This window comes from Nycticebus coucang, chromosome 14, assembly GCF_027406575.1.
Source record: "Nycticebus coucang isolate mNycCou1 chromosome 14, mNycCou1.pri, whole genome shotgun sequence".
Taxonomy (NCBI): domain Eukaryota; kingdom Metazoa; phylum Chordata; class Mammalia; order Primates; family Lorisidae; genus Nycticebus; species Nycticebus coucang.
In genome coordinates this window covers 337,498-352,462 of record NC_069793.1, presented here as the reverse complement: position 1 = coordinate 352,462, position 14,965 = coordinate 337,498, and the positions used below count along the sequence as shown (strand labels likewise).

At 52.5% G+C, this 14,965-nt stretch overlaps 1 protein-coding gene across 3 annotated transcripts in view; it reads right to left on the bottom strand.

Annotated features, from left to right (window-relative positions):
- Window positions 1–14,965, bottom strand: part of PTDSS2 (phosphatidylserine synthase 2) — a 40,442-nt gene that overhangs the window by 12,269 nt on the left and 13,208 nt on the right. For all 3 annotated transcript variants that reach the window (XM_053562655.1, XM_053562653.1, XM_053562654.1), the window contains exons 3-4: window positions 4,371–4,453; window positions 1,358–1,425 (exon numbers count right to left, since the gene is read on the bottom strand). Coding sequence is in view for 2 of the 3 variants with exons in the window: in XM_053562653.1 (XP_053418628.1) it covers window positions 1,358–1,425; window positions 4,371–4,453 (151 nt within the window). In the remaining variant the exon portion in view is untranslated. The remainder of the gene's footprint in view (window positions 1–1,357; window positions 1,426–4,370; window positions 4,454–14,965) is intronic.

The window sequence follows — 14,965 nt, the reverse complement described above, 5'->3', positions numbered from 1 at the left end:
AGGAGAAAATCTTGACAACCTGGCATTAGAAAAAAAATATTAGGGGCGGCACCTGTGGCTTAAAGGAGTAGGGTGCCGGCCTCATATGCCGAAAGGTGGTGGGTTCAAACCCAGCCCTGGCCAAAAACTGAAAAAAAAAAAAAAAGAAAAAAAAATGTTAGATATGCCATCATAACCCCTAAGAGAAACCCTGAGTGACACTGTTCATGGTGAAAGGACAAGCTGTTGACCCGGGACAGTAGCTATTAGTCACTTGCCCTGCAAGGGACCTTCCAGGTCAGGACTGGACCAGCACGATAACACAACACTACAGAAACAATCAGCCCAACTTGCAAAAAGGGGAAACACCTGAACACTTCACACACGAGAATGTTCAAATGCAAAGTTGGTCAGAAACAGTGCCCCAAACCAGGAGACCGCCCCTCCCCCTCACTCCAGCAATTCTGAGTACAGACAGGGGCGAGGCCGCTGGGAGAGGGCACTCTGGTGACCAGAGATGCCACTGCTGGGCGTCCACACTGGAGACCACCAAATGCTTCCCCACGTGTCGTGGACAGACAGCTATGGCCCATCAGGCAACGCAAGGCCATGAGCACAGAGGGCACAAAGAACACTGCTGGACCAAGCTCAAGGGCACCATGGGAGCCCAGGCTGCCGCCCACATCCACCCACACCACATCTCGAAGAGACAAGACTGGAGCGATGGGGGCAGGTCACTTGTGGGCTGCACAGTTAGGGGCGGGGCTGTTTCCATAGGACTGTACCCCACCCCCCAAAAAAGTCAAGTCTGCCTCAATGACAAACAACCTGGCTGTTCATTGATGGAGCTCTGAGGCTGTGAGCAGTAGAGTCCTGTGTATGCCACAGCCAGCCACCAAAATGTGTACCTCTTATTTCAGCAGAGCATGCGTTAATACAACAGACAACATCCTGACCCAGGATTTACAGGGGAGATGAGTTTCCAGATTCAAAATGTGCACTGGGTAGGACATACATGCACCCCACACAAACCCAAGGGCAAGTGATCACTGGCCCAGATGGGACCCAGTGGTGCTATCTTCTCTGCAGTGTCTGGTCCCTGTACAGGTGAGGACACGCCTGCCGAAAGCAGCGACCCCCCAGGTGCACACATCACCGTGCCTGCCCCCATCTGAGCCACCCATCCAGACGGTCAGTCTCCCACAAGCAGATGTCTCTGGAGGTTCCCACACAGGCTCAGCCCACTATTGCTGGAGTTGGCCCTCTCCTACAAGCACTCTGCAGGGCAGAGTGTGCAATGCTCCTGTCACCTGTGACTCTGGCTGAGGCCACCTTGTCTCCTAAGTTCCCACAGTTTATCCAACCAAGAACTGCTTACCTGGAAGAGTATAAAGATGAGAAACAGTTCGTAGACCACACTAACGCACAGCCAAAACCTCCAGTAAGCTACGGAGACAAAGAAGACGTAGCGTTAGCGCACCCCCGTCCCTGGTTGCCCAAGGCCCCACCCCAGCCCCAAGCTGGCTCCCAGCAGAGGGGCTCATGGGCTTCCCACAGGGCTCTGGGACACAGTGCTGTCCTGGGCCTCCCATGTGTAAAGCAAGGTCGAACTCAGAATTAGGGAAAGTTTCTCTCTGAAACATAAACATGTGCTGAAACATAAACTTTCTTCCTTCTTGTCCTGCTGCAGGGGCACAGAAGGGCCACACGTGCTGGACAGAAGCAGGGATGCAAACACCCTGCTCTCCGGCTCACCAGAAATGCTGCCAACCCTCAATTACTGGTGAGTCTGCTGCAGGTTTCTGGCAGATCCTCTTTATGTTCAGAAAATCTTTCAATTCTAGTATGCTAAGTTTTTCTAGTAGGTAACAACTATGGACTTTCATTTTTCTGCATTTAAGATTTTCCCTGTGGAAGTCGCATCAGGGGGCCTGTTAAGCCCTGTACTCCTGACTGCCCATCTCAGCTCAGAGCAGCTCAGTACAAGGTGTCTGCACTGGAGGTTTTAGGCCCACGCCCAGCACCCACAGGAGGCTCTCCAGGCAGGTCCCAGGGTTAGGGTTAAGGTTCTGGGAGCACCACTTCCCACGCGGAAAAACCACAGACGCACATATCTGACAGGGCCCCTTGGACACCACATCTGAACCTGAACTCTTCTCGTCCCCTGCCAACAATCCCTGTCTTTCCTATTACACACACAGGCAGGTGGGTCAACCCAGACTCATCTCTCACCCCTGAGCCCAGGCCTGCCCACCTCACACCCAGCAGGCCTCCCACCACATCCACCACTCCAGCTGCTCCTGAAGCTGGTTCCCCTGATTCCGACAGCCACACCCCAAACAGTGCCCATGGGGGAGCAGGTGGAAAGTGCCACTGTACCTAGCTCTTCTGACACACACAGCTTCCAGAGGGAGCCACAGACGGTAACAAAAACTATGCAGGGAGGGGCCTTCTCCTGGGATCAGGACGTGTTTTGAACATAGTTTCACTTGGAACTGTGGCCACTTCATTTTTCCAAATCAAGCAGCTCCCCAGGAAAGCTCAGCTGGAGTCTCATTTTTGCCCCTCGTAAGGAGAGTGCTGCAGTGGGCCCAGGTGCAGCAGGAGGGAGGCAGTAGGCCGAACCCACTGGGCCGCCTTTCTAGAGTGGGATCCCCTTTGTGCCCAACCCTCAGAACACAGAGCTTCACAGCTGGCCCGGACCCACTTGCAGTGCATTCTGCTTGGACAGTCTGTGTTCCTGCAGAGCATGAAGCTAACACACAGAGGTGGCTCTAGGCCTCTTAACAAACCAAAGACTGGCAAAGAAATGTGCATTTATACAAAGCAAACTGAATTTGAAGGTGGAGCTGAGCTCTGAATAGAAGCTTAGACACAAGACCCCCACGCTACCCCAAGAGAGAGAAGAAAAGCCAACCCATGGTGGGACTGATCTGACCTCACACAGCAACCTGAACCGCAGAGAGAGCTTTCAGAAGCTTTGGAACCTTTCCGGCCTTGGAGCTTCTAGACTGGCCTCTCCCTGGGCCAGGCCCAGCACCAGGGCAAGCTGCTGCCCTCTGACCAATCTGGCCCAAGGTGCGGAGGAGGACACAGGCTGTGGCAGGAGGAGGACACAGGCTGAGCTTCACGCAATTCCTCCTCCTGCCCAGTCAACCGGATCCCTCATGGTGTGATCTGGGGGTTGGATATGACCTCACTCCTGCTCTGGTGAAGTCCAGCTGCGCTCAGCCAGCTGTGCGAGTGGGCAAGACTCAGCCCATGCCCCACCAGACACCTTGAGGGGCCCTTTCTGGAGACCCTGCACAAACAAGGGGTCCACAAGGCCAGCGTGCTCGGGAGCCTCCTGCAGGCAGCCTCTTGGCCATACTACCAACCCTTCCTTCTGGAGGGCGATTTGTGAACCATGTCACAAGCCTAAAGTGTTTACTCCCTTTAACCCAATGCTTCCAGGGAGAATGTGCAAAATTCACCATAGCCTATAGTTTATTACAGCAGAGCTGGAATTCCCTGCGTGACATAAGAACTAAAGCAAACTGATGCACCAATCCCAGCACGTCCAAATGACAGCTAAATACACAGCCACGGACAGTTCAGCTGTCAGTCAAAAACCAGTAAGAAGGAAATTATTAAATGCATGATATAAAACCACACACACTATTCGTCCAATATTTTTAACACCATGTTTATGTATACATACACAACACATCAAAATTTCAGTGTTATTTTTTGTGGATTTTTTATGTTAAAATATCTTTAGTATTTTCCAAATTTTCATCAGTACATACCCCTATTGAAACAGAAAATAAATGTTTCTAGTTACTACTTGAGACCCTTCAGAGAAACCAACCAACCTTACAGAGGCCTCTTCCCCAGGCCCCTGGATTTTTTTTCTCAGAGACAGAGTCTCACTTTGTCATCCTCAGTAGAGTGCCGTGACATCGCAGCTCACAGCAACCTCCAGCTCTTGGGGTTATATGAGTAGCTGGGACTATAGGCGCCCACCACAATGTCCAGCTATTTTTTTGTTGTTCAGTTTGGCTGGGGCCAGGTTCAAACCTGCCACCCTCAGTATATGGGGCAGTGCCCTACTCACTGAGCCACAAGCACTGCCCAAGGCCCCTGGGTTTGTTAGACCTCACCATGACTGGGGGTAATTGTGAGAGGCGGGGGCCTGCTGGAGCCCACATGCTCTGTCTGCAGGAAGAGCCCAGGACAGGGACAGTAAAAGGACCCCAAAGAGGAAGTGCCCTACACCCTCTGTTCCTGCTGTGGGACGTGGCCATGGCAACCTGGGGCCAGGCAAGGGGAGGACACTCACACCCAGCACAGACACAGAGGGACTGCTCAGAACAGAAGTGCCACACACAGAGGGAGAAACGGCAAGTTACCTGGATGAGGTCTGGAAAATGGCCCGTCTTTAGCTTGTGTGACTCCAAAACATAAGAAAACCAAAATACTGGCCACAATACCTCTGCAAATAAAGAACAAACAGCCCCTCAGTGTGTGTAAGCTTCTCCCATGAGGGAGGCAGGAGGCAGCAGGGACCCCGGGAAACCCAGTGTGGGAAAGACCCAGCCTCAGGCCAGAGCTGGAGGCCACACAGCAGGGAGGGCTCCACCACCCCAGCCCCACGGCCTCATCTGGGGCCAGAGGCCCAGCAGCAGCAGCACACTGGTTATCTGCAGGGTCATGTTGGACCACGGGGGTCCATGCTTCACATTGAGAAAAACCTCCTAACATTCTGGACACAGCAATCAGGGCTCACTCTCTAAGGATATGAAGAGCTGGGGGCTTCTTGCTCCAACACAGTGGGGACCCCTGTGTTTTCTAGAGCTCCTTTGTCCCTCTGGGGTCACCTCATCCAGTACTAATGGGACTTCCGCAGTCCACAGAAGAGGGAAGTGTAAGTGCTGTAACTCCACCCAAACAGAACAGGCAGAGATGGGGGAAGGAGCCTGCCCCGTGCTGGGCGACATTGCCAGGCAAGTCTCAGGTGGAGCCCACTCTGTGTCCATACCAGCCCCACTGGGCATACAGGCACCTGCTGCAGCCCTGTGTTCCCCTCTCTGCAAGTGCACAGAGCAGCCCATCTCGCTCAGTGGAGGTCCTATGCACACTGGCTGCTACAAGCAACCAACCCTCCTTGCCCTGTCACACCCTAGATATTCACACATTTATGCTACACTCCACATAAAAGCACATTCATCCCGCCTCAAGAACAGATGGGGTCACAGAGCTGTCAACAGCACTCTTGAAAAATATCTAGCAACAGGGTAGCGCCTGTGGCTCAAGGAGTAGGGCGCCGGTCCCATATGCCAGAGGTGGCGGGTTCAAACCCAGCCCCCGCCAAAAAAAAAAAAAAAAAAAAAAAAAAAGAAAAATATCTAGCAACAACTTTGAGTATGAAAAATTTTTCTTTAATGTACACAGCTATGATTTAATAAAAATAAAAAAAGGAAAAAAAAAAGAAAAATTTTTCTCTCTGCCTGCCCAGAGCACCTGGGTTCTGAAGCCCCAGCAGACACAGGTGAGGCACAGCCCCTGGGCCTGCAAGAGACTCCCAGGACCCAGGTGCCACACAAGGCTGAAGGCCACCCTCATGCAGTGGGGCCAGGGCTAGCCATAGAGAGCAGAGCTGCTCTCTTCCCAGAGCTCTGAGGGTCTCACCCTTAGGAGGACATTCATGGAGCCCCCTGTGGTACGTGTGACCAAGCCCCCCGGGATGGGAACAGAGACAGACAGTGGGGTGCCTTGGCTCAGTAGGGTGGGTCCCACATCCCATCACAGGTGCCCCTGCTCCAGGTCTCACATACTCAGCGTGGGACATGACAAAAGTGCCTCGGGGGTCACTGGAAAAAAGACGCAGGCCCCAGTGCAGCTGCTCTTCCATGGTGTACAGAAGAGAGTTGTAACTTTACTTTAGGGAGACAGATAGCAAGTGCTCTCCTGCCCCCCAGGAAGGATAGATACGGGCACTGGCTAAGGAGGCCACTGCCAGCATCATCCAAGGGCTGACCTGTGCCATCACCCCAGGCTGTCAGTGCCCTCAGCTGTGTGGTGCAGTGCTGGGGCCCAGCTGCTGGGTCAGCCTCGTGGCTTCTGCACTTGACATGGGGCGCAGGGGCCAGCTCAGACAGGCCTGGCTGTGCATCATGTGTGTTTGTGGTGGCTTTGTGTGGCCCCCTGAACTTGTTTCTAAGAACTGCTTCAGTACTTGGAAAGATGTGTCATTTGGGTAAAGGAATTACTTTGAAAGGAAAATATATTACATTTCTAAAATACGCTTTTGATCTTAGATTTGCAGAATCACTATAGAAATAGTAGAGGCCCAGGTGCCACACACCCGTCTCCCACTGTATACGCTGCCAGCAGTACAGGGCAGGGCACCTGTCCACACTTGGCTCTGGTCTCCTCAACTTTCCCCTAATGTCCCTTCCTGCCCCATGATCCCATCTGGGACCCCACATGACATCCAGTCCTCCCGTCTCCCCAGGCTCCTCTCAGCCGTGACAGCTGCCCAGACCTCCTTGTTGCTGAGGACCTGAGAAATGCTGAGGACTGGTCAGGAACTTTACAGAAGGTCCCTCACTAAGGCTGTCTGTTGTTTCATGACTGGAACAGGGCTGCAGATTTGGGGGAAGACCATAGCAGCACACCACCCCTTCCGTCAACGCCACCGGGGCACCCCATCACCCTGCCCCTGGCTGAGGGCATCTGTCAGGCACCTCTACTGCACCCTGAACTTCCTGCTGTCCCTTCCTAACACGTCCTCTGGAAGGAAGTCCCTGTGAGCAGCCACAGGGGAGGCCCAGCCCTTCCTACCTCTTGGAGGGCAGAGCAGCTACACAATCACTTGGGACTGCAGGGAGATTCGTTTTCCTTCCTTCACTAGTTCATTCAATTGCTTATGTCACATTTTCACACTTCAGTTTTATTCTAATAACTGTACTGACTCTGTGGCTCACACTGACCCAGCTGTGGCCACTGAAAGCCACTTGCGGGCGGCGCCTGTGGCTCAGTCGGTAAGGCGCCGGCCCCATATACCGAGGGTGGCGGGTTCAAACCCGGCCCGGCCAAACTGCAACCAAAAAAATAGCTGGGCGTTGTGGCGGGCGCCTGTAGTCCCAGCTACTCGGGAGGCTGAGGCAAGAGAATTGCTTAAGCCCAGGAGTTGGAGGTTGCTGTGAGCTATGTGAGGCCACGGCACTCTACCGAGGGCCATAAAGTGAGACTCTGTCTCTAAAAAAAAAGAAAAAAAAAAAGAAAGCCACTTGCTCCGGCATTGCTGAGGTAATTGCGTCCCTGTGGAGTTTTATTCTGACTTTCTGGTGCTCCGGGCTCATCTGGGCACTCTGCCCCGCCCTGGGAGCCCTGGGTCCTCACAGTGGAGAACACGAGACCCTGAGACTGGCCTAGTATGCAGGTCCCAGGTCCTCTCAGCTCACAAGCAGTGAACTGCCTGTGTATGCATTGACCAGCACATATACACATCTACTCTAAATATGTTTTAAACATGTGTATCTTTACTGAGCTAAACTGAGTCCTTAATCCCACCAAGTATGACCTATTACCACATGAATCATGCCAGTCTCCTCCCCCGATTACCTGTAAATTCCTACTCGAACAGTGAAAGCCTGCCCCCATCTTCCGCCACATGATTACGTGTGCAATAGCAACAGAGCTGTCAGCCTGAACCTTCTGGGACATGGCTTCATAAGCAGACCACAGCAGCCTGTACAGCTGGGACACAGCTTTATAAGCAGACCGCGGCAGCCTGTACAGCTGGGACACAGCTTTATAAGCAGACCGCGGCGGCCTGTACAGCAGGGACACAGCTTTATAAGCAGACCGCGGCGGCCTGTACAGCTGGGACACAGCTTCATAAGCAGACCACAGCAGCCTGTACAGCTGGGACACAGCTTTATAAGCAGACCGCGGCGGCCTGTACAGCTGGGACACAGCTTCATAAGCAGACCACGGTGTCCTGTGCAGCTGGGACACAGCTTCATAAGCAGACCACGGTGCCCTGTGCAGCTGGGACACGACTTCATAAGCAGACCACGGTGCCCTGTGCAGCTCAGACACGGCTTCATAAGCAGACCACGGTGTCCTGTGCAGCTCAGACACGGCTTCATAAGCAGACCACGGTGTTCTGTGCAGCTGGGACACAGCTTCATAAGCAGACCACAGTACCCTGTGCAGCTCAGACAGGGCTTCATAAGCAGACCCTGGTGTCCTGTGCAGCTCAGACACGGCTTCATAAGCAGACCACGGTGTCCTGTGTAGCTCAGACACGGCTTCATAAGCAGACCACGGTGTCCTGTGCAGCTGGGACACAGCCTCATAAGCAGACCACGGTGTCCTGTGTAGCTCGGACACGGCTTCATAAGCAGACCACAGCGTCCTGTGCAGCTCAGACACAGCTTCATAAGCAGACCACGGTGTCCTGTGCAGCTCAGACACGGCTTCATAAGCAGACCACGGCACCCTGTGCAGCTCAGACACAGCTTCATAAGCAGACCACGGTGTCCTGTGCAGCTGGGACACAGCTTCATAAGCAGACCACGGCACCCTGTGCAGCTCAGACACAGCTTCATAAGCAGACCACGGCGTCCTGTGCAGCTCAGACACGGCTTCATAAGCAGACCACGGCACCCTGTGCAGCTCAGACACGGCTTCATAAGCAGACCACAGCGTCCTGTGCAGCTCAGACACAGCTTCATAAGCAGACCACGGCGTCCTGTGCAGCTCAGACACGGCTTCATAAGCAGACCACGGTGTCCTGTGTAGCTCGGACACGGCTTTATAAGCAGACCACGGCACCCTGTGTAGCTCAGACAGGGCTTCATAAGCAGATGATGGCACCCTGTGCAGCTCAGACACGGCTTCATAAGCAGACCACGGCACCCTGTGCAGCTCAGACACGGCTTCATAAGCAGACCACGGCATTCTGTACAGCTCAGACACGGCTTCATAAGCAGACCACAGTGTCCTGTGCAGCTTGGACACGGCTTCATAAGCAGACCACGATGTCCTGTGCAGCTGGGACACAGCCTCATAAGCAGACCACGGTGTCCTGTGTAGCTCGGACACGGCTTCATAAGCAGACCACGGCACCCTGTGCAGCTCAGACATAGCTTCATTAGCAGACCACGGTGTCCTGTGCAGCTGGGATACAACTTCATAAGCAGACCATGGCGTCCTGTGCAGCTGGGACACAGCTTCATAAGCAGACCACGGCACCCTGTGCAGCTCAGACACGGCTTCATAAGCAGACCACGGCGTCCTGTGCAGCTCAGACATGGCTTCATAAGCAGACCACGGCACCCTGTGCAGCTCAGACATGGCTTCATAAGCAGACCAAGGTGTCCTGTGCAGCTCAGACACGGCTTCATAAGCAGACCAAGGCACCCTGTGCAGCTCAGACACGGCACCCTGTGCAGCTCAGACATGGCTTCATAAGCAGACCACGGTGTCCTGTGCAGCTCAGACACGGCTTCATAAGCAGACCACAGTGTCCTGTGTAGCTCAGACACGGCTTCATAAGCAGACCACGGTGTCCTGTGCAGCTCGGACACGGCTTCATAAGCAGACCACGGTGTTCTGTGCAGCTGGGACACAGCTTCATAAGCAGACCACGGTGTCCTGTGTAGCTCGGACACGGCTTCATAAGCAGACCACGGCACCCTGTGCAGCTCAGACATGGCTTCATAAGCAGACCACGGTGTCCTGTGCAGCTCAGACACGGCTTCATAAGCAGACCACGGCACCCTGTGCAGCTCAGACACAGCTTCATAAGCAGACCACGGTGTCCTGTGCAGCTGGGATACAACTTCATAAGCAGACCACGGTGTCCTGTGCAGCTGGGATACAACTTCATAAGCAGACCACGGTGTCCTGTGTAGCTCGGACACGGCTTCATAAGCAGACCACGGTGTCCTGTGTAGCTCGGACACAGCTTCATAAGCAGACCACGGTGTCCTGTGCAGCTCAGACACGGCTTCATCAGCAGACCACAGCGCCCTGTGTAGCTACCTCACCTTTGGTCTCACAGACTCCCCTCCACCCCTCAGCACCTTAGGAGCCTTAGGACCTTCTCCTCAGCCCCTTCTGGAACAGTGAACTGCGTCTTGTCACAGTCTGCCTTCCTTCCTGGCATCCCTGCCTTCCAAATTAGTTAGGGTTTTTTTGGAGACAGAATCTCACTTTATCGCCCTCAGTATAGTGCCATAGTGTCACAGCTCTCAGTATAGTGCCATAGTGTCACAGCTCACAGCAACTTCCAACTCCTGGGCTTAGGTGATTCTTTTGCCTCAGCCTCGCAAGTAGCTGGGACTATAGGTGCCTGCTGCAATGCCTGGCTATTTTTTGTTGCAGTTGCTGTTTAGCTGGCCAGGGCCAGGTTCAAACCAGCCACCCTCAGGCGCCTAGCCTGAAGGTAACTTTTCAATTCAACTGCATTAGCACTTAGAAGCAGGACAGCTGGCTAGTGGGTGAAGAGTGTTTAGCTATGAAGCTGCCACAACATTCCCGAGTGGCTACACCACTGTGCTCCCTCCAGCCACAAGAGTTCCTGGTGCTGGGAATCCTTGCCAGCATTTGGTGCTGCTGACTTTAAAATTTTAGCCATTCCTGGGCGGCGCCGTGGCTCAGTCGGTGAGGCGCCGGCCCCATATACCGAGGGTGGCGGGTTCAAACCCGGCCCCGGCCAAACTGCAACCAAAAAAAAAAAAAAAATAGCCGGGCATTGTGGTGGGCGCCTGTAGTCCCAGCTACTCAGGAGGCTGAGGCAAGAGAATCGCTTAAGCCCAGGATTTGGAGGTTGCTGTGAGCTATGTGAGGCCACGGCACTCTACCGACGGCCATAGGGTGAGACTCTGTCTCTACAAGAAAAAAAAAAAAAAAATTTTAGCCATTCCAGGGGGTGTATTGTGCTACCTCATGCTTTTCGCTTTTTGATTTTCTGCCAATGGAGGATGCTGAGGCCCTTCCCGTGTGCTGTCTGCCATCTGCCTCCTTTCTTTGGTGCACATCTGTCAGACCTCTCACCCTGCTTTTAAGCATATGTTTTGTTTTTTTTTACCATTGAGCTTGAAGAGTTCTTTGCACATTTTGCATACAAGTCCTTGGCCAGGCACAAGTCTTACAAATACTTTCGAACAACCTGGGGCTCCCTTTCTCATTCTGTCACAGTGTCTTTTACATAGCCACGGTCCAACCTATTGGTTTTCTTTTAGGCCTGTGCTCTTGACACTGCCGAAGTCATCTCCAGACCTGAGGCACCAGGTATCTTGCTCTGCGAGGTTTTACAGCTCTGCCCTCCACATTTAGGTTCATCTGTAGCCCACCTTGAATCAATTTGTGTGAGTTGTGAAATCCAGGTTCACTTTACATGTGGCGTCCTGTTGTCCCACAGTCAGACCCAGGCGCCCACCCTTGTGTGTGCCTGTTCTGGGCTCTTGTCCGGCCGCTGTTCTGTTGACATCACCTTGTCGGGATGACCGCAGTTTCAGAGTGAGTTGGGGAACTGTCACTTCTCTGTGTTCTTCCTTGGTACTGTGAATATATTTGTATGTAATATATTTTATGTATTATATATGTAAAGTATATTTATATTTTAAATGAATCATATGTATTTACTTACTTTCATATGTACTATAAGTATTTTATACGACTAAAAATTGTATTTACTAAACTTGGAAATAGAATAAAAAATTAATTAAAGACCCCTTAAATGTGTTGGCAAGAAAAACTAGAATCTCCCCCAGGGTCACTTACTGATAAGTGGATCGACAGGCTGCGGCAGATACACACAGCAGAACCCTCCCAGCCATGAGTGAACACCAAAGCAGACGTGATATGAGGATGCCACGAGCCCTCATTCCAGGTGGATGAAGCCAGGCAGAGAAGTTTATGCTGAGCGACACTGTTTACACAAAACCAAAACAGACAAAACTAATCTGTGCTGACAGATGGGTGGCTGCCTAGTGCCCAGGGTGTGGTTGTCTGACGGCTCAGAGGAACTTAGACAATGGAGATTTCCTACATCTCCATGCAGCAGTAGCCACACAGGTGTAAGTACTTGTCAAAAATCATCAGGGGCCGGGTGCAGTGGCTCAGGCCTATAATCCCAGCACTATGGGAGGCTGAGGCTGGAGGATTGTTTGAACTCAAGAGTTTGTGGCTTGTCTGAGTGAGAGTGAGACCCAACTCACGAAAAAAATGGAAAAACCCGGGCAGTGCCAGTGGCTCAAAGGAGTAGGGCGCTGGTCCCATTTGCTGGAGGTGGCAGGCTCAAACCCAGCCCCAGCCAAAAACTGCAAGCAAAAAAAAAAAAAAAAGGAAAAACTCAGCGCCTTAGTAGCAAGCGCCTCTAATCCTAGTGGCTTTGAAGGCTGAGGCAGCAGGATGTCCCCAGCTGGTGTCTGAGGATGCAGTGAGCTACGACGCCACTGCACTCTGCTCAGGGCATAGGGTAGAACTCTGTCTCAAAAAAAAAAAAAAAAAATTCATCAGGGGCCAAGTGTGGTGGTTCACGCCTATAATCCAACCTGGGAGACCAAGGTGGGTGGACTGGCCTGAGCTCATGAGTTCCAGACCAGAGTGAGAACCCCTCTCTAAAAATAGTTGGGCATTTCGGCAGGTGCCTATAGTCCCAGCTACTAGGAAGCTGAAGCAAGAGGCTCACTTGAGCCCAAAAGTTTGAGATTGCTGTGAGCTATGACGCCAGAGCACTCTACCAAGGGTGACAAAGTGAGACAGTCTAAAAAAAAAAAAAACCTCATCAGGCTGTGTGCTATAATTAGTTACAAAATTATATGTCAATAAGGTTGAGGTTTTTTTTTTTTTTTTGAGACACAGAAGCAACCTCCAACTCCTGGGGTCAAGCAATTCTCTTGCCTCAGCCTCCCAAGTAGTTGGGGCTACAGGTGCTCACCACAATGCCCGGCTATTTTTTTGGTTATAGCTGTCATTTTTGTTTGGCAGGTCCGGGCTGGATTCGAATCCACCAGCTCTGATATATGCGGCTGGTGCCTTAGCCACTTGAGCTACAGGCGCCGAGCCAATAAGGTTGATTTAGTAAGAAAAGCAAAACCAACCCTCTAAAGCAGGGGTCCTCAAACTACGGCCCACGGGCCACATGTAGTGGTGTGATTGTATTTGTTCCTGTTTTGTTTTTTTACTTCAAAATAAGATATGTGGGGGCGGTGCCTGTAGCTCAGTGGGTAGGGTGCCAGCCCCCTATACCGATTGTGGTGGGTTCAAGCCCAGCCCCAGGCAAACTGCAACAAAAAAATGGCCGGGCATTGTGGCGGGCGCCTGTAGCCTCAGCTACTCAGGAGGCTGAGGTAAGAGAATCACCTGAGCCCAGGAGTTGGTGATTGCTGTGAGCTGTGATGCCACGGCATTCTACCGAGGGTGGTAAAGTGAGACTCTGTCTCTAAAAATAAAAAAATAAAATAAGATATGTGCAGTGTGCATAGGAATTTGTTCATAGTTTTTTGTTTTTTTTTAACTATAGTCCGGCCCTCCAACGGTCTGAGGGACAGTGAACTGGCCTCCTGTTTAAAAAGTTTGAGGACCCCTGCTTAAGCTCAGGAGTTTGAGACCAGCCTGACCAAGAGCAAGACTCTGTCCCTAGTAAAAACAGAAAAATTAGCCAGGTGGCGTGGTTGACATCTGTAGTCCCAGCTACTTAGGACACTGAGGCAGGAGGATTGCTGGAGTACAGGAATTTGAGGTTGCTGTAAGCTATAACACCATGGCCCTCTAGCCATGACAGAGTGAGACTCTGTTTCAAGAAAAATTAAATAAGTAAGTAAACTGGCCCTAGCAGCCGCCCTAAGACCTGCAAGGCCGGGGCAGGTCAGAGCTCTAGCATTGTGCTGACATGGGGCCCAGAGGCGGTGGTGGCTCCTTTCTGCTCTTAAAGACAGTGAGGCCGGGGAGGGAGCATGGGGGCAGGGGGTAAAGAATGTGAGCTAGGAAGATGTCCAGTGTCCCTGAAACATGGGTCCTCAGAGGAACAAAGTGCCAAGAGCCCTGAATTTCTGTCTTCCATCTCGATGTCCACACAGGGGCAGCACGGCAAGAGGGTGGCTCAAGGAGACTAGCGATCCATCAGCAGGGCCTGCCCTCTCAGGCCCCAGCCGTCCTCCCCTTAGGCTTGGGGCCTGCTCCTCCAGGGGCTTGGAGAACAGGTTCTTCCTGTGACAGCTCTTGCCCAGTGACGATAGGACTGCTCATCTCTACCCTAATTTCACTCTTGAGGTGTGACCACGCCCTGCTCCAAGGTACTCCCTGGCCCACTGTGTCTCAGAGACGATGCAGACCTTGCTCATTCTTCACAGAAAAGACCAAATCCTACTTGGAAGCTCCATCTAGGCCAGCAGTTCTCAACCTGTGGGTCGTGACCCACGGGAACTGGGTTGCGGCATTAGGAAGGCTGAGAATCACTGCTCTAGGCAAACATGGGATTCCTGCTAACAGTCTCACCATCTCCACATCCACAGGCCCAGTGACCTGCTGCAAGGGCCCAAGATGCAGCAGATGCCCTCTGCTACTCTGACCCTGGTGCCCAAGTGCATGAGCCCCCATGAGCACACACATGCTCACATGAGCTCACACACGATTACACACACTCACGCAAGCTCACACACGATTACACACACTCACACAAGCTCACACTCACACCAGCACACACGCGCTCACACACACACACACACAGGAGCTCACACACGCTCATATAAGCACACACATGCTCACACCAGCACACACACACACAGGAGCTCACACACGTGCACATATATGCTGCAGACTCCACATATGACTCAGGCCGAGAGGCAGACTGCACTGGCTTGAAGCTGAGAACAGTGGCCAGAGGCATTGAGAACTAGGAGCAAGCTGGCACGCATGACTCAGAACAAAGTGGGGAGGAAAAGCCACATAGCGTGGAGCAGGGTAGGGAGACAAGGGGGTGGCC